The following is a 27,797-nucleotide window of genomic DNA, read 5'->3' as shown; positions in this document are numbered from 1 at the left end:
TGGATCTGGGTTCATTTTTAACTTTCCAGAAGTTAGACCACCTCAGTTTTCATGTAAATAAAAAGGTATGGTCATACTAAGATCACTACCACAAAAAGTATTCTGCCATCACCGCACTATATGTGCGAACCTGTGACAAGGAAGTAGTCGTCTGTCCCTTTAGTGAGCACTGTTGGTGCACACCTCCAGATACTGAATACTCACAGTTGGGTACTTTACTCTGCTACAATTTCTATGTACCATGAGTGGTGGCCCTTGAAACACTTACTTAATACACAGACTTTCTTGAGGACAAGTGCAGCACAATGCAAAAACTGAGACACTTTTTGGATCAAAAAGCGTTTTTGTTTTGTGTTACACTCATCTTCAGTAAAAGTTGTATGTTGAGTTACCATTTTGAAGGCCAGTCTTCCATGTTATATGAAAATTGTAACAGATTCAGATTCAAATCTCGTCCCCCACCCTGCCAAAATCCTCCCACTTCTAAAGAGCTGGTTGTCAGCATGGAGTGACACTTAAATAAACAACAATAATAATAAAATAAAGGTTAGGGAGCGTTTAACATTGATAGGGGTGTAATATTTATCAGTAAAATGCATACATTAATGTACTACCTTAGCCTTCGTTCCCAAAGGATTCAGTCAGCTGTTGACTGGTCACATGACATCTCTCCTTGGCCTCTTTCACTGTTAGGTTTTTTGTGAAGGAAGGAAGCATAGGACAGCAGCCATCTGTGCCAGTGTCCTGTTTCCAAAGGTGTATGTGACCCCTGAGCAACTGTTAGAAATGGGGTCTCTGGTTGGCAGTAAGTTAGCACTTCTTCCAAGCAGGGACCCTCATTCTAGTCACGGTAAGGGAGATACACTGCTCAGATAACCCCTGTTCACCCTCTTGGTAGCTTGGAACAAGCATTCAGGCTTATCTCAGAGGCGATGTGTAAAGTATTTGTACAAACACACAGTAACACAGTGAAAACACCACAAAAGCACTCAACACCAGTTTAGAAAAATAGCCAATATTTATCTGAGTAAAACAAGACCAAAACAACAAAAATCCAACATACACATGCAAAGTTGGGAATTTTCGAAGGCCAAAGTTCAATATAGCGCTTAGGAACACAAATTCTTCAATGTCATGACAGAGTCGGTCCCAACAATCCGAGGCCAGTGGCGCTGGTCACAGAGTCACACAGATCCCCAGATACAGAACCCTTGGTAACGAAGAAACAAGCCGATGCACGGAGTAGGGGAGGTGAGGCGTCTCTGAATCCGGTGCAGTGTTGGTTCCTTACTGCAGAGCCAGGGAGGTGATGCTGAGTCGGTTCCTTACGGTGGGGTCGACGTCTGGTGGGTCAAGACGCGGTGGGACGACCTTATGAGGTCGCGGTCATGCCACGGGGCTCCAGGCGCCCTGTTGGAGTTGTGTGTCACGGACGGCGGTGACAGCACTCAGGACTCACGAAGTCACAGAATGTCGGTGACACGGTACTCAGTACTCGCAAAGTCACGGACGTCAGTAGGGCTGCATCTGGCCTGTGATGTCAGGCAGGGTCGTCGCACACCAGCGGGGACCACAGCTTTGGTTGCAGGTGGCGTCGCGGAGTCGCGCATCGACGTTGATCCTGATGTCGTCCGGAGTCAGTGTAACAGTTTTTTCTTGTTTTTCCAACCGGCTTTTACTCCCAGGGGTCCAGAGACTGGGGGAGGCACCACCTTGTGAGTTAGGATCCACAGCAGGTGAACTCAGAGGCTGCTAGGTGAAGTCTTTGCTGTCCCTGAGACTTCTTAACAGGAGGCAAGCACAGTCCATGCCCTTGGAAACACTTCACAAGCATGATTGCAGAGAGTAGAGTACAGTCTTTTCCCTCCTAAGCAGAAGCAGCAGGCCAGCACAGCAAAGCAGCAGGCAGAGTGGCAGGTCCTCCTCAAGCATCAAGCTCTTCTCCTTGGCAGAGGTTCCTCTTGTTCAAGAAGTAATCTGAAAGTCTGGGGTTTTGGGTCCCCTACTTATACTCGTTTCTGCCTTTAAAGTAGGCAAACCTCAAAGGAAGTCTCTGTTGTTCACAAGACCCTGCCTTGCCCAGTCCTGGCCCTAGTCCAGCACACAGAAACAACCTGGGAAGTAGAGGCAAAACGTTAGGGGAGACCATGCCCATGATGCCAAGTCTAATACCGGTCATGGATAAATTAATCACCAGTACAATTTAGACAGCGAGCATATGCACTTTAGCACTGCTTAGCCGTGGTAAAGTGCCCAGAGTCCTAAAACCAACAAAAAACAGGTCAGAAAAAGTAGGAGGAAGGAGGCAGAACATTTTGGGATGAGCCTGCAAAAAAGGGCCAGGTCCAACAGCAACTGTCACCCAATTATTTCTCAGTCTCGTGACCCATAGCCCTGTGCCCTGAAATCCAGAGTAACCCACTAAGCCCTACTCCATCTCACTGACTAGTAATCTTGTCCTTTGGCCCACTCAGTCCAGCCCAGTGACTGCCAGTTCAACGTGCGGCTAACTTTCACTATAATTTTCTGAAGGGTGAATTAAGCCTTGGAGAACTGATAGCTGCCTATAAACCTATGAGCAAACAGGGCTTTTTAACCCTCATCTGTGATCTCCTAGGTGCCAGATGGTGCTGGGCAAGCATTTCCATGGGATCTCACCACCTAGTGATCCCGAACCCACCAAATGCTTCTCTGTATTGCCAGTAAGCCTCAGTTATTAGCCAAGCCCATGCTCCAGAATGGTGAGGTCCATGAATGAGATGCAGAGATGCTGTGTTCAAGACTAGATTAACATCTCAAATTAGTCTAGAAGCCACCCTCTGATTGTTTATTGTAGACCTTCAAGTGGAAGAAATTTTGCATCTTGTGCCTTCTGAGCTGGATGAACCTGAGAACATCCCAGAAAAGATTAAACTCTTATGGTATTGCCTTGTCTTATTTTTTTGGCTAAATCTGACCTTCAGTTATCTTTTATGAAAGTACATTTTGCGGCCATCATTGTTTTCAGGAAAACCCTTGGACGCTTTTTTTTTTTTAAAATATATTCCAGTATTTAAATAGGTATTGGGAAAGGCTTTCTGATGGTTAGACGATCTTCTGTTTTTTGGGGAATAAAAAAGTGTCCTACCTAAATTGGTGTGGTCCCCTTTTACATTTGTGCATTATTCCCCAAGCATAAGTTATACAAAGTGGGTCGTAAAGGGTTATTCCACTTCTATAAAGTATCTTTGCATGCTTATTCCTTTCGTGTCCAGAAAGTATTTTCTGACTTCTGTATTCATCAAAAATCTCATTACATCATTATTTCTGTATTGTTTCTCTCAGGCAGAAAGTCTTATGCATATAGCACATGAGAAAGGTTCCTTGCTTTTCTATATAGAAAAAACTAAGTAGATTATGGGCCTCATTACGACCCTGGCGGCCAGCGGTAAGCTGGCGGTAACACGCCAACAGGCTGGCAGTGTTCCGACAGCTATTATGACCGTGGCGCAATAGCCAGCCCCTCCACTATACCTCCAGGCTTCCGTCTGGCGGTCATAATCCCCAGGGCATGGAAAGGCTGACGGTTAGGGGGAACTTGGGGTGCCCCTGGGAGCACCTGCAGTGCCCATGCACTTGGCATGGGCAGTGCAGGGGCTCCAGGCATAGCTCCGTCGCGCATTTCACTGCCTGAATTTCAGGCAGTGAAATGCGTGACGGGTGCTACTGCACCCGCTGCACATCAGCATTGCTGCCGGCTCTATTACGAGCGGGCAGCAATATTGATGTGACTTTTCTGCTGGCTCAGCGGACGGTAACTCTGTTACCGTCCGCTGGCCCAGCGGAAAAGGCGAAATAGGGAGCCAGAAATACCGCCATTCTGGCATCACAGCCTCGGCAGTCTTCTGAGAAGACCGCCAAGGTTGTAATGAGGGCTAATGTAATCTAAGCTCCTTTTTTATTAATTACCGAGTGGTTTGCAAAGGGTTGCCTTCCATAATGAAAGCTATAGCTAGATGGATAGTCTTTAGCTTAATTACCAATTTGCAGCACAAGGGCCTGTTCTCCACCTGGAAAATCTCCCTATTACAAATATTTACAGAACAGATCCCTTGGTGAGTCGAGTGTCTTTATGTCATTATTATGCATGATCATATATTTCTACATTCTTCTATGACTTTGAACCTCACCTCCAGAGCAAAGTTTGCTTTCACTTGTTCTAAAGCATAGCTGATTGTGACTTTTCCTTCCTTTGTTTTTACCTTTTAAAAAAAACTGCCTCATTGACCCACACTGCATGATGAGTAGGCTCCAACCTTCTGGAACCCTTAAAGGTGCAGCATCAGGTTAACTGAATGGCCCCCTGGGCAATGAGGTGCCTTTGACTGTAGGGCGAGCTGTACCATGACATCATGCCCCCAAATGCCCAATATTCTTCTCTCCACTTCTTCTCCAAAGGCTCTGGTTGCTATAGATCAGTGAATGTGTGTTACAACATAAGGGGAAGCATGAAGAGCTCGGCCAATGACATGCACTTGCAGTAGGCATCTTGGATTAACATCCTTTATAGTCAGGTATTCCTTAGTTTGGAGAAAAGTTGGATTTTTATTTCCTTCCTGTATTTCAGTCCTTTGCTGGGAGGAGAGTTCAAAAGTTTTGCTGTTTGTGCAGTGAAAGAGGTTAATCATATGTAGTAAAATGTTCAGAGTAGTATGTTGCTTACAAAACATCAAGAAGGTTCATTACTGTGATTGCCTGGCTCTGTGTCCCATTGAAAGCTAATTTTAAGCTGTTTTTTTTCTTTGCAAACACCAGTTGAGACTTGATCGTTCTTTGTCTAAACCCAAGACGCAGGGCAATTCTTGGGACAAATCCAGTACCAAAAATTAAGATTGATAGGGCCAGATGTAGCAAAGTCCGATTCGCAAAATCGGATGCAGTACGGTGTCTCATTCACCGACTGCGAGTCACTATGGGGTCGCAAAGACCCACCTCATTATTATTAATGAGGTGGGTCGCATTTTGCGACCCCATAGCGAGTCCCTACACTCACAGGGATTGTGGCCTGCTGAAGTCAGCAGACCTATTTGTCTGTGACTGCTTTTTAAATAAAGCAGTTTTTTATTTTTATTTTGCAGCCCGTTTTCCTTGAAGGAAAACGAGTTGCAAAATAAAAAAAATAACGAAACCGTTTGGTTTCGGTTTTTCAGAGTAGGCAGTGGTCCATTGGACCAATGCCTGCTCTGAAAAACACTTATTGGCAACATTCACAAAGGGGAAGGGGTCCCATGGGGACCGCTTCCCTTTTGCGAATGGGTTACCACCAGTGTGACACTGGTGGTAACTGCGAATTGCTTTGCGACCGCATTCACGGTCACAAAGCAATTTAGCATAGCGATGTGAGTCGCAAATAGGAAGGGAACACCCCTTCCTATTTGCGAGTCTCATTCACAATTTGCGAGTCGGTACCGACTCGCAAATTGTGAATGTGCATCGCAAAAGGCTTTTTGTATGGCGCAAACTGCAATTTTAGCAGTTTTCACCATGCAAAAAGCTTTCTACATCTGGCCCATAGTTCTTACCTTTTTTTAATATTATTGGTTATTGGTTACTTGTGGTACACTATTGATACGAGGACTGCTATTTCAAAAAGATTATTGCACTGAAACAACTAGTGAGTTCCTTTGTTAATCAAATTCTGATGAAGGACAGGGATTAGTTATCTGTGATATAGCAGGTGTCCAATGCGTTCGCATAATCATTTGCGATTGCACTTGAAACTACCACGATCTCTGACTGGAGACTAGATCTGCACATTTTTACTGGAATCTTGCTTACTAGCTCTATTTTCTGCTTATCAACACTGCCAGATAGTTCTTTATAGGACCAGTCAACATCTGCTCCTAAAAATATAATGCCTAATAATATTAGCTAAATATGACCATTTCTTCAGGGCTAAGGGGCAGGAAGGGTCTCTTGCACAGACTTAGGATAGCAGATTGCAGAGATTTCCAAAAGCTCCTTAAATGGCAAGACTACATTTCTGAATTCATCAGAAACTCTTGTGCTCCAAGTACTTAGAAGGCATTTTTTCAACTTTATGTAGATTGACTGACTGGCACTTTTAAAGCTAGGTAAAAACATTTTGCTTCACTGTGAGACATGTAAGGTATGCATACTCCTGCCATCTAGTGTTGGGTCCGGACATGTGCAAGTTGTTTTTCTTCGAATAAGCTTCTGGACTAACAAGATAAAGTGACCCCTCCTCTTGGTGATACTGCGCATGTGCATCGACTCCATTGTTAGATTGTTTACTTTCCGCCATCAGGTTCGGGCATTTTCTTCGATGCTCCGGTTCAATACCGTTTTCAGGCTCCCTTCGAGCCGTTGTTAATCTCTATACTCATTGGTATTGTTTTCATTTGTATTCTACCTTCAAAAGCAGAAGAAAATCAGTTTGAGCCTTTCTTTCTCATCTCATTGGATTCGAGCAACAGTGCCCTGCTAATTGACCAGACTCCATTTCATTTCTGTCCCAGCTACCACGCAAAATAACCGCACACCAACATCAGGTTTGTTAACTGTGCCTGTCTCCAGACCACTACGAGGAGAGCTGTGAGGCCTGTCGATCTTTTTGGTCGAAGAAAAAAATTGTGGGATTGTCAGGCATGACAGAAAGAAATGCAGCACAAAGAACTGGAGGAGACACCCAACATCTTCGGTCAACATGATGTCGAATAGGAGTAAGATCTGCATGAGGCCTTGGCAGCAGAGGAAGGGGCTTTTTCTGTACCGGACTCTGAATCAGAAACCTAGCTCAGCATGCAGTTACAAGATCTCTCTTCAGGACAGGTTGCAATGAGTACACATGCACCTGTCCAGCCCACCAAAAGACATTCGGTACCAACCGATAATACAGCTTCTGGGACACCAGTGCCAACAGGCCTTGGTAGGCACCGACCATGTACTAAGAATGCCCCAGCATCAGGCCCAGCACCAAAAGCCAAGCCGAAACCTCCTGCTGCCGTACCAAGCCGATCACTCTTGGTGCCAGTGCTGCCTCCTTGTATCCCAGCTCCGACCACTTTGGCGCCAAAACAAAAATTGACTTCGCCACCGAAAACTTCCACTTCGGTTCTGGAACCGATCCTAGAGACTATGACGGAGAGGCTCGGTCCGAAGCAAAAGAAAATCCACATTGAGCCCTCTACCAGTCGAATTCTGGCAAAGGCAGTGAAGTTGATGCCTACACCATCAAACATACAGATTTCATTTGAGGAGGCCATTGAATTGCATGTACCTCCTAAAAAGAAGAATAAGGACTTTGCCACCAATCCTATACAGCCTCCTTTACCTGCTTTTCTTCCACCTATATCTCCTCCGCTGACTCCCTCACCACCTCCACCATTTTCACCACATCACTCACTGATATAACTGATGTTACTCCACAAGGTTTCCTGGATCGTATAATGGGGCTCAAGAAGTGGAGATAACCTAGTTCAGCCATCTACAGATCCCTGGGACACTTACGACATTGACTCCCCGAGAGATACTTACTCAGACCTCTACCCAGCTAAACCATCGCCCCAGATGAAGCAACATCATTCCAGGAGCTCATACCTAGGTCAGCTACATATCATCAGGTTCCCTTACACAAAGACCCTATAGAGGATGATTTCCTCTTTGCGATTCTTTCTTCCACCACTAGGGAATGCGAGTACCTGCCCATGTTAAAGGGATGACCCATCACACAAATTAGATCTTTTACGATCCGTTTTGCACCCTTATTATTACACTGAGTGGATAAAAATATAAAGCAGCACCTTCAGATCCTCCTTACATTAGGTGTCACCTCCCTCCAGACTCCGTAGTAGTATATAATACTCACAAGAGGGCTAATTCACAAACAACAACAGATGCCACCATCCACCAGATAAGGAGTCTGTAGGGAACCACCATTTTTGACATGGTTAGCCCCTATTGTTTTGCCTGGTTTCTGATGTTGCCTTGACTGTGAATGCACTGGGTCCCTGTTAACCAGGTCCCCAGTGCCAGATCTCTCTGCACAAAACTGCACAATTGGCAAACTCTTTAGTTACCACTGTGAGTCCCCGGTAAATGGCACCCCTGGTATCTAGGGCCTGGGGTACTAAGGAAGGGCTCTCAGGGCTGCAGCATCAATTGTGCCACCCTCAGATATCCCTCACCAAATCCCATTTGATGCTGCCATTGCAGACTGCGTGTGTTGGTGCAGGGTAAATTGAAAACACGACCTGCCACACACCTCTGTGTGCCAGGTCCCCTATCATCGCATGTGCGAGGTGTAAGTCACCTCTAAGGTAGGGTGCATGTAGGTACATGTGAGGGCATACATTAATGAGCAGATATGCCCCTGCTTTGTCTCTTTCGATTCTGAGACATAGTAAGTGCACAGGGAAGACATTTTAAATGCACGTGCTGGACACTGGTCATTAAGAGTTCCCCAGCTACATGATGGCTTCTCTGAATCCTGGAATGTTTGGTATCAAACTTTTCAGAATAATCAACCCTCACTGACCCCATTGATGTATTTATTTAAAAAATGGACACAGAATGCACCTGAGAGGTGCCCCCTGAAAACCTACCAGCTGCTAGTGTGCTGACTTACTGGTCCTGACCGATTCATCCACCACAGATGCCTTTCTGGCCCCCTAAGGTGAGAGCCAGCACACTCGAGGGCCTGAGACAAAAGCCAGCACTGGGCAGAGGTGTGTCCCCCTCTCCCAGACAGGATGGAAATTCCAGAATGGGGGAGCTTCAAAGGCCTTGCCGCCTTTGTAATGCGACCCAGGCCTCTCCAAATGGCTGAGATGACCAACCCCCCTATTAGGTTAGTTAGGAGAACTACCCACTAGATTTCAGATTTCAAAAACCTAAGAAGACCTGGACAAAGTAGAGTTGCACACGCAGTAGAGGAAAAGAAGCAGCAGCTGACCTGGAACCAGCCCCTCCGGCCTGCCTGCTGACATCGAAGGATCCTGCACAAAAAGCCAACTCATCCAGCCTTCAATAAGGATTCAAGTCTTCCGTGGGCAGCGGACCTACCCTGCAAGCAGAAATTCCAAAGAAAAGACACTACAGCTGCTGGAACCCCTTAAACCCAACACCAGAAGTGACCACTGCACTTGACATCCACGATCCAAGGTGAAGCCAACCAACGGTGCCAACATGGGTCCAAAGCTGCCAGAGACACCCATCTTGGACTCTCCCAAGACGCCTGCAGCCTCTGCCTGCAGGCCCCTCCTCTCACAGGCTTGTGGAGAGAAAAAATCCAATGCCTCAGCAACCAATGTACCTGTGACCCCTGACCCCAGCTGGGTCATCGGTGGCAACAATGTCCTCTGGCTCCCAAGAGCTTGAGTCCACCTCTGCAGGACTCCCTGGCGATGCCTGCCGCCTCAACAAACAAGACCCCCTGACCCCGGGTGCTCCCGGACATGAAAACCCAATGCCTAAAGTCACCACTGCATCCGTCGCCCCTGCACACAGGAGAAGAGGACAAAAGGTGCACTTAAGTTCCTGAGCACCCCAAGTCTGCAACTTACCTGCTTGTTGTCCCTGACTGGCTTCCTAGCCAGAGCCTGCAGCCTGTTTGTCACAAGGCTCAACTCTCATAGAGAACCATTGGACACCCAACGCCTTACTGCACCCATGCACCGGCTGCCCCAGTGCTGCCCAGTGTGACATGGTGTGGTTCTGATCAGTGCCCAGTACTTACCTTAACTCCCTGTGATTGGCTTTGTAAGTCATGTTAACCCTGTGTTTGCTGAACATTATCTTCCACTTAGGATAACCTTGAGAGAACTCTGAATATTGCACTATCTATTTCTGACACTGCAAAGTATTTATGCTTAAAATTCTATTTACCTGATTATGAAGTTCTTGGGTTTGAAACATATAAAAAGAGTTGTCATTTTTCTAAATTGGTCCAGAATTTATTCTTTGTGTCTCTCATTTATTGCCTCTGAGTACAACAAATGCTAAGCACTACCCTCTGATAAGCCTAACTGCTCGCCCATACTACCATAAATAGAGCATTGGTCCTATCTACTTTTGTCTCTGTAATACCAATTGGGGATCCACTGGACTCTCTGTACAGTGAATTTCATTTTAGTGCACTATATAGAGAGCCAGCTTCTTGCAGAGTTTAAACTTATTGATGCATCTGGTAAAAGGGTAGCAGAACAGACAGCCAACTATTTTGGCAAGTTATAACGGAGCCCACTGGGATGGAGGAGTTCCTCCAATATCTCCCTGAGGAGTACAAGGAAAAAGGTCACCAAATCGTTCAAGAGTGCAAACCGATCTCTAACAACTCGATTAGATGTGTTCTCAATGCAGAAGACATAGCTGCTAGGAGTATAAACACAAGTATATTATTGCGTAGGCACGCATGGCTGCGCATATATGGTTTTAAGCCAGAAGTACAGCAGACAACTTTAAATGCTCCTTTTGACCAACAGCATCTCTTTGGTCCCAAGGTGGGTCAAATGTAAGAGAAAATGAAACAAAAAAAGACACAAGTTGCCAAATCCATGGGGCACTTTAAACTCCCACTCCTCGTGGCTTCTTTCAGCAACCCACACACAAACAGGGCACTTAAACAACGTCATTTGATGCCTCTAACTACTATAGGTAACAACATCAAACCTCTTCTTCAAGGGGATATTACCAAGGTTTATTTAGGGGAAACAACTCCAGGGGTCATGGAAAGTGTGCCTCCACTTGCTTTACCCCTTCCACCTCCAAACAGTGACTCTCTTCTCATGCCCCCAACCACCTAACACCTGTAGGGGACGTCTACAGCATTTCTTTCCTGCTTGGAAAACAATAACAAACCAGTGGGTGTTGGGCATTAACCAACATGGTTATTGTCTGGAAGTCATCAGTACACCTCCAAACATCCCACCTTGCAAACACAAACTTTCCTTAAAACGTTTAAATTTGCTAAATCAAGAAGTACAGACTCTCCTTCACAAAGGAGCTATTGAGCTGGTCCCTATTCATCAGAAAGGCACAGGAGTATACTCCCTATATTTTCTGATTCCCAAAAAAGACTGATCACTTCGGCCATTTTAGACCTCATGCCACGAAATCATAACATACTATCAGAACTCTTTCATATGGTAACTCTTGAGAATGTGGTTCCTCTGCTACAGCAGGGTGACTTTATGTCTGCACTAGATTTAAAGTACTCTTACTCTCTCATCCCAATCTATCCAGCTCACTGTAAATACTTCAGGTTCATTATTCAGGGAAAACATTACCAGTGCAAGGTGCTCCCATTCTGAGTCACTTACCACACCTCATGTCTTTACCAGGTGTCTGGCGGTAGTTGCAGCACGTCAGTGCAAACAGCGTATTCATGTTTTCCCATACCTTGTCGACTGGCTTATCAAATCCAGTCGCTTCCACTGTGTCTGCAACACACACAGATCATGCTGCACCTTCTTCATCAGTTGGGGTTTACCATCAACATACAGATATCACATCTCCAACCTTCACAGATGCGGCCATATCTAGGGGCTTTCTTCAACACACAGCTATGGCTAGCCTACCCAAATGCATTCAGAATTCAGAACCTCAAAACCCTGCTGCAGCAGGTTCACCCCAGTCAGCGCATAACAGTCAGAACAGTTCAACATTTCTTAGGCATGATGGCGTCTTGCATTACAAAAGTACCAAATGTTAGATTACACATGCACCCGCTGCAGGAATGTCTGGCCAGCCAATGGTCTCATTCACAGGGTCAGTTACAAGATCTAATATTGGTAGACAACTACACTCATCACTCTCTGCAATGGTGGAATACACAAAACCTATTAAAAAGGCGGCCGTTTCTTGACTCTGTTCCCCAGATCATTCTCACAGCAGATGTGTCCCTCACGGGATAGGGTGCTTAGCTTCAGTACCTCACAATCCAGGGACTGTGGGACTCCAGACACCACATCCTACACATCAACTGCCTAGAGCTTCAAGCCATTCATCTGGCACTCAAATCCTTCTTTCACCTGACAGGCAAAGTTGTCTTAGTCCGGACAGACAACACAACAGCTATGTTTTATCTACAGAACGGGGGGGGGGCACTCTCTACAGCTATCACGCCTATTCAGGCGATTTGGCATTTGGCAATACATCACAACATTCGCCTGTTAGTGGAACACCTTTCAAGGACAGACAATGATTTTGCCGACCTCAGCAGGATGCAGCAACAAGTCCACAAATGGGAACTCCACCAAGAGTCCTCCTTCCATATTTTCACAGGTGGGGGTTTCCACGCATAGATCTGTTTGCAACTGCAGACAACACAAAGTGCCCAAACTTCACCTCCAGGCTCCCGCTATCCAAAGGCAATGCTCTATGGATGAACTGGTAAGGGATATTTGCTTACGCTTTTCCTTCTCTCCCTCTTCTTCCATGTGTGGTTCAGAAGTTCAGGCAGATGTCTCTCAACTTTATTCTAGTAGCTCCCAGTTGGGCATGAAAACCATGGTTCATCACAGTACTTGAGCTCTAGGTAGAGCCACACAAGAAGCTTCCCCTTCAACCAGATCTTCTCACTCAAAGCCATGGAGAAATCAGGCATCCATATGTAAAGGAACTCAACCCTGCGATTTGGCTCCTGAAGTCATAGAATTTAGATACTTGAATCTCTACGCAGAATGCAAGACCATTCCCAAGGAGGCATGTTAACCTACAACCAGAGGGTGTTATGCTGCTAAGTGGAAAAGATTTGTTTCCTAGTACCATGACAAACATATTGACCCTTTTTATGCAACTGCTGAAAATATTGTTTGCTATTGTCTTCATTTGCACACTTGTGGCCTAGCGTACACCTCAATATGCCTGCATCTTGCTGTAGTAGCTGCCTACCTGCAAAACAGACAGTACTTATCATTGTTTAATGTACCACTTGCAAAAGCATTCATGGAAGGTCTTAAAAGAGTAATTCCACTCAGAGTGCCTCCTGCACCTGCTTGGAATCTCAATACAGTGCTTACCAGACTTATAGGGCCACCATTTGAACCATTGCTTAACTGTCCTCTTGAATTCCTAGCATGGAAAGTAGCCCTTTTAATACCAATCACTTCACTAAGATGTGTCAGTGAGATCCAGGCACTAACCTTGGAAGAACCTTTTTTCCAAATACACAGAGATAGGGTAGTTCTTCGCACTAACCCAAAATTCCTTCCAAAGGGAGTTTCTGCTTTCCACCTAAACCAGTCAGTTGAATTACCGGTTTTCTTTCCCCAGCCCAATTCAGTTGCAGAAAGAGCCCTTCACACACTAGACTTAAAAAGAGCTTTAATGTACTATATAGACAAAACTAAAGAGTTCCTTAAAACCAAGCAACTTTGTTGCTTTTTCGCTCCCTCAGAATCGGAAGGTCATATCTAAACCGGGCATTTGAAGATGGATAATTAAATGCATTCAGACTTGTTACGCTAAAGCTAAACAAACTTTGCCCACACCTCCTAGAGTACACTCAACTCATAAGATAGGAGCATCCATGGTTTTTCTGGGCAATATACCAATAACTCAAATTTTTAAAGTAGGCACATGGTCAACTCCACACACTTTCACTAAACATTCCTGTGTGGATGTGTTAGCACCCCCACAAGCAAATGTAGGACAGGCAGTGCTTCAAACCCTTTTTCAAACTACTGTAACACCCACGGGTAGGCCACCGCTTTCTGAAGGGCACTGCTTTACAGACTATGCAGAGCATGTGTATCTACAGACACACATGCCATCAAACGGATTATGTTGCTTACCCTTTAAGCATCCGCTCGTCACAAGTAGTGCTGTAGATTCACATGCACCCGCCCTCCTCCCTGGACACCTGTGGTCGTTGCAGTATCCCTTTATAATTTCATATGCATGGACATCTCTTTCTAACACTTTACTCACACTTCATTCTCACCCGACTCTGGAAAAACAACAATGAAGTTGATGCCCATGTGCAGAATCACTGACAGAAGGGGTCACATTACCCCGTGACTCCAGAAGCTTCTTCAAAGAAAAACAACTTGCACACATCTAGATGGCAGAAATATGCAGAGCATGTGAATCTACAACACTACATGCCACAAACAGATGATTACCGAGTAAGTAACATAGGGCTAGGTGTACCATTTAATCCTATAGCGATTACCAAATTGCGATTCTTTGTGAACTGCAATTAAGTAATCGCTATTGTCGCAGTTTGAAACTCCAGGAGTTTCATACTGCGATTCGCAAGGGCTCGCAAATGGACCTACCTCATTAATATTCATGAGGTAGGTCGCAATTTGTGAGCCATTGCGAATGGCTGCAATCACAGGGGTGATGGCCTGCTGGGCTCAGCAGACCACCATGTCTGTGATTGCTTTTCAATAAAGCAATCTTTTTTTTTTTTAATGCAGCCCGTTTCCCTTAAAGGAAAATGGTATGCGTTTAAAAAAGAGAAATGAAAAGTTTTCTTTTCGTTTTTTAAGAGCAAGCAGTGGTCCGTGGGACCACTGCCTGCTCTTAAAAAAACGTTTTCGCATGCATTCACAAAGGGGAAGGGGACCCCTTCCTTTTTGTGGATTGGTTACCACCTACTTGAAGTAGGTGGTAACTGAGATTGTTTTGCAACCGTATTCATGGTCACAAAACAATCATACATACCTCTGCGATTCGGTATTAGGAAAGGACACCCTTGACACACCCCTTCCTAATACCGAATTGGTATGTAGTCGCAAATCCAATTTGAGATTCAGTAACAGGTTACTGAATCGCAAATTGGACTTGTTACATACCAAAATGCATTTTGTCGATCGCAAACGGCCTGTTGGGCTGTTTGCGATCGCAAAAATGTTTGATACATCTGGCCCATAATCCTTTCTTTTTTAGTTCTTCTTACAAAAACCTGTTTGTCCTGCCCCTAAAATTAATACCTCTTTGCTATTTTGATGGGTCATTGTTACTGTTGCGGAACTCTTTATATGACAATACCTTTTATGTAGCACATTTAAGATTGTTCAGCTCACTTGCAACTATAGACACATACAAACAGGTTTTGGAAGTTGATTTAGTGTTGAACTGCCTGAGAGTATTCATTTTATCAATAATGATGCTATTTATAGGCCTATGATATGGTTTGGTGAACCTCAAATTTAATTCATAGATATGCCAGTCTCCAGAAATTATTGCCTTTGCTGTCAAAATAAAGAACTAATATGGGTTTGTCTTCAAATTATATTGTTCCTTGGTAGGTGGACCACACTTATTTTGTATATTTTGTTACATCAAATAATATTTGACAGCATTATCTGAGACACAGGATGGTTTTTCTACTCTATTTGTCATTTCCATTTTAATTGCTGCAGTTGTCAGATGGGGAGAATGTCTCCAATAGTGGTGGGTTGTTTGATAGAGCCTGTTATGAAGAGGTCTGACCAGGTCAGAGCTTTCTTATTCACAGGATGTACTTTTGAAGTATGTAGTTCATTTAGCATGTTTCGATCTTGGCTACACATGTGAATTGTTTACAAATTAAATGCAGGTTAGTAAAATGGAGTATCTCCGTGAGGGCTGTTTCGAGAGTTTGAACTCTAATCAGCTGGTGGTGCAGATAATCCCTCCCTGTGTTGTTTTCAAGCACCTTTTGTTTCCCTTCATTGTTTTCCAATTCTTTTTCTGGTTTATTCAAGCGTTTAGGAGAGATCAGAGAGACTGCAACATGATTTGAGTGACATGTATTTTTCTATTAGTTTATTTTATGTTTTATAAATATGTTAGTATATGCTGTTAGTAGCATTAACATTGATACTTTTTTGTATTCTGCGTGTATTTTCCATTAAATTACAGCATTTTAAAGTACTTCTCACAAGGTCATCCAACAATACATTCTGATAGACTCTGCTGCAGCACTCTTAAATGTATAGTACTTCTAACCACTAATCATGTGTCTTTTCACCTGCTCTTCTATCATTGATGGTTGAACATTGTTTCTAGTGCTGACTTGTCAGCAAGGATATAGGCTTCAGGGGAAGTAGTTATGTTGTCTAAGCTTCACCTTCCTTTCATAGATTATCAAACCTTGGTCTATATACAAGTTGGCATCTTAGGGCCTGATTTAGATGTTGGCTGTAACAGTCTCACAGTTGACTTTTCAACTGAAAACCCGTCAGCCGCTGCAACAGTCCACCTGCCGTATTTAGATGTGGCAGACCAGTAGACGAAAGCCCACATTGGACCCCCGGTCTCATCCAAGAAACACCACCCGCATTGGCGGCAGCACAGGGAAAAGTGGCAGACGGCAGAACCCCAGACGCCTGTACCGCTGTGCAGATTTGAATGGGTCTTACCGCCAAGAAAAAAGTGGCGGTCCGACCTTCACTTCTGAGTTGGTGAATTAGGGGAGAAGGGGTTAAAAACTCACCTTTTTTCCCCATTCCACCCCGCCATCCTACAGACCCACAGGTGTTATCTGTGGTTTAAAGTGAGACAGGAGCATTTCCAGTTCACTGTGCTCCTTTTGGTGTCCCCAGTACCCCTCTGGTGTTAACAGAAGCGATGACGGTGGTTGCACCACATCTTTGGAGGTTTGGGGTCTCAGTCTTTCTCTACCTCGATGACTAGCTCCTGAAGGCGGGCTCATCTTAGGCAGTCATCATCACTGGAAACGACTAGACAACACCTGCCCTCACTGCAGCCACCCTGGAGAAAACACGACCCCCGTCGCCAGACTCAAAAGTAGGGATGTGGCATTTCCAGGGTACGTTGGGTGGGCACTGCACAGGAGGTTGGGACCACTGCAGGCGTATACATGTCACAGTAATTTTTTAAGATCACTGTGACATCCATATGTCGGGTGGCTATTGTGCCACACATGGCTGGGGACACACAGGCACAACACGCATATTTCACCCATACACAACTGTCATTGGGGTGTCAGCATTCATTGCAAAATGAATGATGGCACCACAATGATGGTACACTCACACTGGACAATGGTGTCCATGTGTGTGCATTACAAGGGGACCTGTATGGGTAGGTTTGTGCTGTCTGTTGTGTACATGAGTCAGTATGTGTATGTGCGTGTGTGTGTCTGGATTGTCTGGTGGAGATGGAGGGTGCTGTAGTGGTTAGTGTGGGTGTATCTGTATGTGTTCACTTGCATGTGAGACTGATGTTGTTTGTTGTTTTGCAATTCAGGTGAGTGTTGGTGGACGTTGTTGTGATGTGTGTAGTTGTGTTTGTGTAGCTGAGTATGTAGTGTGTTGGTTGTTGTGGTTGTGTGTAAGTGCAGTGTCAATGGTGTGTGTATGTTGTGCCGTGGATGTATGTCAGTGTGTGTTTTCGGCTTGTACGGGTTGTGTTGTGTTGGAATGGCAATGTCTTATTGTGTCTATGTTGTGTGGCAATGTCTTGTGTCTGTGTTGTGTAGTGTGGGGTATACATATGGCTAAGGAGCAGTGTGTGTGTCACTTACCTCTCTTCTATCGCCCCTGCCATTGTACGTAGTCCATTGAGTCCCGTCACCATCTCCCCCCGTCAGAAATCCGTTGCCAGTCATTCTGCTTGCACAGCTGTATCATCTAAGTACGGCGGGCAGAACACAGATGGCTTGATGGTCTTTTCAGGTCCACCATTGACGCGGCTTGGCGCTGTCACCACCAAGATCTAAATCAGGCCCTTAATCCATGGGATTTTATATACTGGAGATAAGGAAACATCTGTCCCTAAGATAACACATGTCAGCCCTCCCTACCTCTCTGTCTTGGTCTTGGTATGCGTTGTCTTTACCAAACTTAATCTGAGATATGGTGCTTGGAAAATTAGGGTTTATGCACTCTGCAATCTCGTGAGGAACAGTTGGCGATTTAGGGCCTGATTTAGATGGGAAATAATGGGATTTAGATTTCGGTGGGCAGGACATCTGTCACCGTTGTGACGGAGTTAACCCTTCTGCCAAGTTCTAAATCAAGCCCTTAGTCCCAAAAGATGCATATAATTAACTAATGCTTTTAATGAAATTAAATACATTGGTTTGGATACTCATCTATGCAGAAAAGTGTGAATCTATAGAAGATACAGATGCTTAAGAACCATTGATACAGGTTCATAATCTATTTTGTGATAGTATATAAATGATATTCTATGTATGGAGTACAATGTATGCTTCCTTTAAATGTATTCGTTATTGTCCATGTTAAACTCAGGTAGAGGAAGAGTTTGAGGCTCAGCGGCTCAATCCAGGCCGAAGTCATCACCGTCATGTGAGGACAGTTCGTGAAGTTCGTACAGTTGTCACTCGAGTCATCACCGATGTGTACTATGTGAATGGTGAAGAGGTGGAGCGGAAAGTAGTTGAGGTAATGCATCTGTCATTTGTGTGGGTGTGTGATGGCATTAAATCTTTCTTTAGTGTACTATCAAGTATGGAGCCCTTCACTTTTCACCTGGTAACTCTGTAATGGATAAAAAAAATAACAATGTAGAGGTAATGGTGTGATTACCAGGAATAGAAACACTGTGATACTATTTGATTTGCTGATTTTATATGGAATCATTCTGGTTCTTTTGACTGGAGACAGATATTTGTTCAGCAGTGGATTCAAGAAGGCACCTCCCTACTCCTATGTTTCAGACTGGACACTAAGGGGGTCCCCCTTCAACTCCTTTCGTGGATTAGGGAAGTTGCAGTGATTCCAAGTGAGCTTAAACTAGACGAGCAATAATCAGAAAATGTTGTTCTGGTGCAATGTGAATCTGTGTACTAGACAATTCACTCCTCATCCCACTGCTAAACTTCCCAAGTGACCTCCCTGATCCAGAATGCACTGGTGCTGATAATCTGTAACCCCAAAAGCAACTTCAGACAAATTGTGACAAATTGCTTTTGAGAATGATAGGCATCTGATACACGTAAATATGAGTGGACTTAGCCAGAGGGAACTCCAGCAAGCATAGCTTCATACAACTAGGAATGGAATTAGTTAAAACAGCATGGGTCAGAAGAGGGCTACAAGATAAGGAGGAAAAAGAACCAAGGGAGCTCTGCTAGTGGACAAAGGGGAGTAAGGCCGGAACTGGAATGAGGCCATGGCCAGGGTAAAGTATGAATATAAGCAGTCAAAGGAATAAAGAAGTAGAATATCTGGTAACAGAAGCATTCTTAGCAGGTCTTATCTCCTACTGAGGAAGTTGTCAGTGGCTCAGCTTTTCTGTTGGTGTTTCCTGATTAATAATTGATTTCTGATAGAGACTTCTAACCATAAGTTCCTCATCTTAGAATATTCCCTAGGCTTGAGACTGGATCTGGAAAATCTTGAGCAGTACCTCTGCTCACTGCCATCCGCGTCTGAAGTGACATGCAGTGGCTATAAAGCTCCATCCTGGCGTGCTGACATAAGTTCCTCTCTTTCTACACTAAAAGGCTGGATCCAGAGAGCTACCCTGGTTATTTTTTGACCACCTTTCCAAGCTTTGTGTTGACTGTTTTTGAGCTATTGGTCTCCGTGTGTTATGGACATGTCCCCGAACAAACCTACGGGTTTCAAGCCTTGTGGGTAATGTCACAAACAGATGTCGGTTTCTGATCCCTGTTGGTCCGTCTTTGCTTGTCTGGGGTCGGACAACGGCTACAGAGTCTGTGTGGACTGTCGGTCAGTGCACCCAAAGGCGATATAAAAGCAAGCCATAAAGCACAAGAAGGCACTGCTTCGTTCCCGATCCAGAGGGTGATCTCAGGCCCAGGTATGGAGTCTGTCTCTTGATCGGTTGTCTTCAAAATTGAAGTTGTTGTCATCAAAGTCGGTTAAGTCCAAGAGGCATAAAAAGAAGTTGATGCGTTTTTTGACTTCCCTCACTTGACCTTGTGCTTCTAGGCCCCACTCCTGCATTCACCCCGCAGAGCCAAAGGCTGGGTCTGCTCCATGCCGCCCCGAATTGACGGGACCCTGAGCGACACCTGCCCAACTTAGTAATACTAAGACTATCAGACCATCCACTCCAACTTTCTGCCATCGACTTCCTCTGGTGCGCTTCTGGGCCCTAGGGATACAGCTGGCGAGCCTGCTCCTGATGCCTGCTGGGCCCTCTGGATCTTCCCCGGGTCCTGTTTGACTCCAGCCCAGAGACCTATGCTGGAGCAAGTCCTCCCGATGTCACCGCTGCCGCCCAACTGCTCCAACTCATTCTTCTGTTGGACTCTGAAACTCTGCTGCCTCAGCGATATTCAACATTGACTCTGACCCCAACTGGAACACGTTGACTGTCCAGTTCAGGCACATTGCCCTTGCCCCTTGACAGATCCGGCTCAGATTTGGATTTTGGGTGTTGCAATGAGGACGGCTACTAGTTCCAGGACCCATTTGTTGAACAGGCACACTCGGACCATGAGGAGACCTGGTATGAGACGCTAGCACTCAGCTCCGGGACCTGCTACGAAGGAAGACGCATCCTTTGACATGGTGGTGAGGAGGGCAGCAGAGGTCCTTGTCCTGCAGCTTCCTTCGTTCCAGGTCAAGAACAACGTCTTGATAGAGGTATTTAAACCGTGGCTATCTTTTGCGTAACCTCTGCTTCCTCATAAAACCCTCATGGTCATCCTCCTGGGGGCTTCGGCCAAGCCCTACACAGGTATTCCACTGCACAGGATGGTTGTTCATTGTCACTGCTCAGCTCCTGGGGATACAGCTTTCCTTACCCAGCACCTGATCTACAAGAGTCTGGTGGTGCATCCTGGGCTGCCAATAATCAGATCTAGTGTGTTTCCTGCCACTACTCTGGACAGGGAATCCAAGAGGCTGAGACATTTTTCTTCCACCAACCTAGCATTGTGGTCAGAGAATACTGCATGCCTCTTGGACTGATACACCCACACCTTGTGGGGTGCAGTTGTGCAGATGCTGCCCATGGTCTCGGTGGACCATACTGAAACAGGCCATTCTTGATGGCCGGGACGCAGCAAAGTTCACAATGTGTTGTGTGTTGGACAGACTGCACCTGGCTGAGATCAGCTGGCTTCTTAAGGGACATCCAGTCGTCTCTAAAAGACATGCCTTTCAATGGCTCTTGCCTGTTCAGCAATAAGGCTGATAACAGCGTTCAAGCACTTTAAGGAGAGTCTGGTCAGGGTCAGGTCGTTGGGATCCTCCCTGACATAGCACCAGCTGCACTCCTCCTTTCATCTCTTCCATGGCTTTGGTAACATCGGAATCAGGCACCACCTTCCCAAATGGTGTGCAAAAGCTTTAGATAAGTGGGTGCTTCAAATTTTACAACTAGGTTATCCTGCCACTCTTGGCACCTGTTTGAGACCAACTGACAGGGGGCCACCTCTCCTTGCTACATTAGGAGGTACAGGCTATTTTGGACAAAAGCACCATCAAGAGGATACCTGCATCAGCAGTAGGTTGTGGTTGCTATTCCCACTACTTTCTGGTGCCAAAAAAAGATTGAGGCCTCAGCCCTATCCTAGATCTAATCCCTCTCAAAGCCTTCCTACAAAAGGAGAAATTCAAAATGCTCACCCTGGGCTTGTCTGTCCTGGATCCCGGAGATTGGATGATAGCTTTGGACGTGCAGGGTGCATGTTTCAACATTCCTTTCCTACGGGCCCACAGGTGTTACCTGTGGTTCAAAGTGGGACAGGAGCATTTCCCTTTCATTCTGCTCCTTTTGGTCTCACCAGTACCATCGGGTGTTAACAAAAGTGATGACGGTGGTTGCAGCACATCTTTGGAGGTTTGGGGTCTCAGTCTTTCTCTACCCTGATGACTAGCTCCTGAAGGCGGGCTCACCTTAGGCAGTCATCATCCACCTCCAGATTACGGTGAACCTCCTGCACTTGCAGGGTTCCATTATCTACATCCTTCTCAGATACCCCCTTTCATCTGAGCCATTCTGCACACAGTGCAGTTCTGCGTTTAAAGGAACGTGAATTTAGGGTTATGATTCCAGTGTTTCAGCTTCAATCTTGGATCTCAGTGAGACTAACTCTGAAGGTAATGGGTCTGATGGGCTCCTGCATCCTGCTGGTGAAACACACCAGGTTGCATATGTGGGCTCAGCAGTGAGATCTGAAGTTCCAGTGGGAACAGCACCAGGGGATCTCTCCAACCTATTCCAGGTTTTGGAGGAGACTGCAAAAAAACCTGCAATCAGGGTTGATGAACCGTGATGTGGTCAGTGGCAAACCACTCTCCCTTATCCATCCAGATCTGATGGTGGTGACCGATGCATCACTTCTGGGTTGGGGTGGCCACCTGGGAAAGGTGGAGATGAGAGTACTCTGGTCTCTGACGGAGACTCAGCTCCATACCGATCTTCTGGAGCTGAAGGCCATCTGCTTGTCATTGAAAGCCTTCCTCTAATCTATCAAGGGAAGGCTAGTCCAGGTGTTCACGGACAACACTACTGCCATGTGGTATTGCAACAAACAGGGTGGAATATGGTTGTGGACCTTGAGCCTCTGGGCATTGCCGAAACATCAGGCTAACATCTTGGTCCTTCAGCACCTGGCGAGATCTTGAATGCCATGGCAGAGTAACTTAGCCATCCATGCCTTGATGATCATGAATAGCGGTTGAATCCAGAGGTGGCCCGATGTCTCTTCCAAGAATGGGGAGAACTTTTGCTCGATATATTCCCCTTTGCACGTTATGTGCGATGTCAACAGTTTTGAGCACTGGAGTGTCCAAACCTGCTGTCTCTCAGAGACACTTAGTCAAACGTGCCAGATGGCATATGAAGGCTCTGCAGTGGAACCTAAAGTTCCAGTGGGCACAGCATCAGAGAAATCTTACCAACACGGTTCAGATATCGGAGTGAACTGCAAAAGACCTGTGGTTAGTGAACTCCGATTAGGTCAGAGGCAGGCTCCTCTCCCTTCCCCAGACAGATCTCACAGTAGTGACAGATGCGTCAATTCTGGGATGGGGCGGCCATCGGGGAGAGGTGAAGATCAGAGGCCTCCGGTCTCCGTAGGAATCTGCACTCCATATCAACTTGTTGGTGCTGCGGGCAATCTGACTGGCATTGAAAGCGTTTCTTCATGTTGTGAAAGCGAAGATAGTGCAGGTGTTCATGGACAACACAACCACAATGTGGTACTGCAACAAGTAGGGCTGTGTGGGGTCATGGACTCTTTGTCAAGAGGCTCTGCGTCTCTGGACATGGCTGGAACAGCAGGGCATAAACCTGGCGGGTTCTCTGAACACCAAGGCAGACAAACTGAGCCGTTGATACCTAGCGGATCACAAATGGTATCTCCATCCGGAGGTGGCGCAAGGACTCTTTCAGCAGTGGGGAGAGCCTTGGTTAGGTCTGTTCGCCTCTACAGAGAAGACGCAATATAAGCAGTATTGCTCATTGGAGTTTCCAAGGCGGCAATCGCTCGGCAACGCTTTTCCTCACTAGTGGAGTTCAGGCCTCCTGTATGATTTTCCGCCCATACCAAAATCAAGAACGACTGGGCCCAAGTCATCCCAGTGGCTCCAGATCGGGCACGAAAAGTCTGGTATCCCGAGCTTCTCAAAATGAGCATCAATTCTCTGATCAGGCTGCTCCTTCGGGAGGATCTTCTGTTGCAGCAGCAGGGGAGAGTTCTGCACCTGAACCTGTCAACTCTGCGCCTCCATGCATGTAGATTGAGCGGTGGCAGTTGATGGCTTTTGACCTTCCTCCCGAAGTTATTTTGGCAGCCAGGCATCCCTCCACTAAAACGGTATACGCATGCCTTTGGAAACGCTTTGTATATTATTGTACAGAAAGGTCTATTAATCCTCTTTCTGTTTCTCTTTCTGATATTCTTCTCTTCATTCTTTCCCTTGCTCAGGAGGGTTCTCCCTTGTGGAATATCAATGGCTATCTTCAGCTGCCTAATGAGCCTTCTTTGTTTAAATCCCCTATTGTACACAGATTCCTCAAAGGGCTTGTACATATGTTTCCCTCTACACCCTTTGTTATGCCCCAATGGGACTTAAATCTGGTCCTCACATTTCTGATATGTGCTCCCTTCGAGCCTTTGCACAACTGTCCGCTCCGGCTGCTCACCATCAAGACAGCCTGCTTAGTGGCAATAAGATCTGCCAAGAGGGTGAGTGAGATGCAAGCTCTGTCATCAAAGCCACCATATCTAACTATCTATCCAGACAAGGTGATTCTCAGAACTCGTGCCTCTTTCCTCCCCAAGGTAGTGACCCCATTTCATCTGGGTCAGAAAATCACCCTGCCCACCTTCTTTGCTCCACCACATCCCTCCAAGGAAGAGGAGCAACTCCATCAACTGGACCCAAAAAGAGCCTTGTTGTTCTACCTTGACCACACAAAAGATTTCTGGGTGGATGACCAACTCTTTGTGGGGTACGTTACAGCAAAAAAGGGTCGGGCAGTGCAGAAGCAAACCATTTCGCGCTGGGTAGTTCTCTGCATCAAGATCTGCTATGCATTGGCCAGGAAGCAGCCTTCTCAGGGCTTGTGAGCTCATTTCCAGGGGCAAAGCTGCTACCACTGCACTAGCTCGGGCGTACCAGTCCTGGCGATCTGTCAGGTGGCAACGTGGGCATCTTTGCACATGTTTGCAAAGCATTACTGGCTGGACAGTAAGGTAGGAAGAGACAGGCACTTTGCCCGTTCAGTCCTACAGGATTTCTTAGTGTAAGGAGAAGTATCCGCAGCCCACCGCCAGGAGGTTATGGCTTGGGTATCTATTCAAAGGTAAGGAATCTGCAGCTAGAAGTCTGATGAACAAGTTACTTTTGGTAACGCATTATCTGGTAGAGACTCTATCTAACTGAAGATTACTTACACCCAAATACAAGATTTAGGGGTGTTACAGGGGTCGGAGGGCAGTAGCCAATGGCTACTGTCCCTGAGGGTGGCTGCACCCTTCCTGTGCCTCCCTCCCTTTAGGGAGGGGGGCACAATCCTAACCCTATTGTTCCCTGTCCTCCAAACTAAGATGGAGGATTCTGCAGGGAGTGGGTCACCTCAGTTCTGGACACCTTATTGGTGGTCCTAGCTGGGGTGGTGACTCCTCCCTGTTTTCCCTAATGTTCCCACTGGACTTGTTGCCAAAAGTGGGGCTTTGTCCGGAGGGCGGGCAACTCCACTAGCTGGTGTGCCCTGGGGCACTGTAACCCAAGGCTTGAGCCGTTGAGGCTCACTGCCAGGTGTTACAGTTCCTGCAGGGGAGAGGTATGAAGCACCTCTACCCAGGACAGGCTTTGTTTTCGACCACCAAGAGCACAAAGGCTCTCACCCCATGTGGTCAGAAACTTGTCTGAAAGTGGCCGGTGGGCACAGACCAGTCAGTCCTAATCTAGCAAGTTGGCTGACATACAAGGGGCATCTCTAAGATGCCCTCTGGGTGCATTTTTCAGTAAATCCCACACTGGGATCAGTAGGGGTTTATTGTGCTGAGATGTTTGATACCAAACTTCCCAGTGTTCAGTGAAGTCATTATAGAACTGTGGAATTCGTAATGACAAACTCCCAGACCATATACTCAGTATAGCTAATCTGCATTTACAGTGTCTAAGAATGGACTTAGACACTGTAGGGGAATATTGCTCATGCAGCCATGCCCTCACCTGTGGTATAGTGCACCCTGTTGTAGGGTTGTGAGGCCTGCTAGAGGGGTGTCCTACCTATGCCACAGTCGGTGGCTTGTGGGCATGGCACCCTGAGAGGGGTGCCATGTCGACTTAGCCTTTTTCTCCCCACCAGCACACACAGGCATTGTACATGTGCTTGGTGAGGGGTCCTCTAGGGTGGCATAATACATGCTGCAGCCCTTGGTGACCTTCCCTGGTCACAGGGCCCTTGGTATCTTTTACAAGGGACTTAGCTGTGTGCCAGGGATGTGCCAGTTGTGGGAACAAAGGTACACATTTTGGGAAAGAACACTGATGCTGGGGCCTGGTTAGCAGGATCCCAGCACACTTTAAATCAAAGTTGACATCAACATTAATCAAAAAGTATGGGGGGGGCGGTAACCATGCCAACAGTGGCACTTTCCTACACAACCCCCTCCCAAACGAAAGAGGATGAGACTAACCTTTCCCAGGAGAGTCTTCATTATTTAAGTGGAAGAACCTGGAAAGGCCATCTGCATTGGTAGTCCCAGGTCTGTGCTCCTGCAAAAAGTCCATTCCCTGTAGGGAAATGGACCACCTCAAAAGTTTAGGGTTCTCATCTTTCATTCGCATTAGCCACCTGAGAGGTCTGTGGTCAGTTTGAACAGTAAAGTGAGTACCAAACAAGTATGGTCTCAGCTTTTTCAGGGACCAAACCACAGCAAAGGCCTCCCTCTCAATGGTACTCCTACACTGCTCCCTGAGGAGTAACCTCCTGCTAATGAAAGCAACAGGCTGGTCAAGGCCATCATCATTGGTTTGGGACAGGACTGCTCCTGTCCCATGTTCAGAGGCATCTGTCTACACAATGAACTGCCTAGAATAATCTGGAGCTTTGAGAATTGGTGCTGAGCACATTGCCTCTTTCAGGGTGTTAAAGGTCTTTTGACACTCAAGAGTCCAATTTACCTTTTTGGGAATCTTCTTTGAGGTCAGTTCTGTGAGGGGAGTAAAAATGGATCCATACCCCTTCACAGGCCTCCTATAGTAACCAGTCAAGCCAAGGAATGCCCTGACTTGAGTCTGGGTTATTGGAGCTTCCCAGTCCAAAATTGTCTGGATCTTAGGTTGTAAAAGTTGCACTTGGCCTCCATCTACAAGGTGGCCCAAGTATACAACTGTGCTCTGCCCTATTTGCCACTTAGAGGCTTTAATGGAGAGGCCTGCTGATTTCAAGAGCTGCAAAACCTTCCCTAGGTGGATCAGGTAACCTTGCCAGCTGGAGCTAAAGACAGACATATCATCTAGATATAGTGCACTAAGGAACTCCAAGCCAGCAAGGACTTGATTCACCAACTTTTGGAAGGTGGCAGGGACATTCTTTAAGCCAAAGGGCATAACAATAAATAAATAATGCCGATCAGGTGTAAAGAATGCTTTTCCTTTGCTCCAGGTGCCATCCTAATTTGCCAGTACCCTGCAGTTAAGTTAGGTGTAGGGTGTGCATCTGTCTTGGTGACAGAGTTGAGCCCTCTATAGTCCACACAGGACCTAATTTCTCTCTTGCCATCTTTGGTATGAGATTTGGGGATTAAGACCACTGGGCTAGCCCAGGGACTTTCAGAGTGCTCAATCAATCCTAACACCAGCATCTTGTGGCCTTCCACTTTGATGCTCTCTTTGACTTGGGCAGACTGTCTATAAATTTTGGTTTTGACATGTAAACTGTCCCGTGTCCACTTCATGGGTACACAGGTGTGTCTTACCAGGGGTCAAAGAGAAGAGCTCAGCATACTGCTGTAGGACTTGCCTGCAGTCAGCTTACTGTTGGGTAGAGAGGGTGTCTGAATAGACAACTCCATCTACTGACCCATCCTCAGGGTTAGTTGAGAGGAGGTCAGGGAGAGGTTCACTCTCTTCTTCGTGATCCTCATCAGTAACCATCAGCATGGTTGCGTATGCCCTATCATTGTAGAGTTTCAGGCGGTTAATATGGATCACTCTCTTGGGTGTCTTGCTAGTGCCAAAGTCCACCAAGTAGGTTACCTGACTCTTTTTCTCTAGTAATGGATAATGGCCACTCCATCTGTCCTAAAGTGCCCTGGGAGCCACAGCTTCAGAACCCAAACTCTCTGCCCTGGCTGGAAATCTACCAGTGCTGCCTTTTGGTCATACCACAACTTCTGGAGTTGTTGGCTGGCCTGGAGGTTTTTGGATGCCTTTTCC

At 46.2% G+C, this 27,797-nt stretch overlaps 1 protein-coding gene across 8 annotated transcripts in view; it reads left to right on the top strand.

The window, feature by feature from the left end:
- TP53BP1 (tumor protein p53 binding protein 1) overlaps nucleotides 1-27,797 on the top strand; it is an 848,450-nt gene that overhangs the window by 546,390 nt on the left and 274,263 nt on the right. For all 8 annotated transcript variants that reach the window (XM_069222604.1, XM_069222600.1, XM_069222601.1 and 5 more), the window contains one exon: nucleotides 18,210-18,362. In XM_069222604.1, coding sequence (XP_069078705.1) covers nucleotides 18,210-18,362 — 153 coding nt within the window. The remainder of the gene's footprint in view (nucleotides 1-18,209; nucleotides 18,363-27,797) is intronic.

The sequence above is a fragment of the Pleurodeles waltl genome, chromosome 3_1 (assembly GCF_031143425.1).
Source record: "Pleurodeles waltl isolate 20211129_DDA chromosome 3_1, aPleWal1.hap1.20221129, whole genome shotgun sequence".
NCBI lineage: Eukaryota > Metazoa > Chordata > Amphibia > Caudata > Salamandridae > Pleurodeles > Pleurodeles waltl.
The sequence above is the reverse complement of the archived record's forward strand: the minus strand, read 5'-3'. Positions and strand labels throughout refer to the sequence as shown.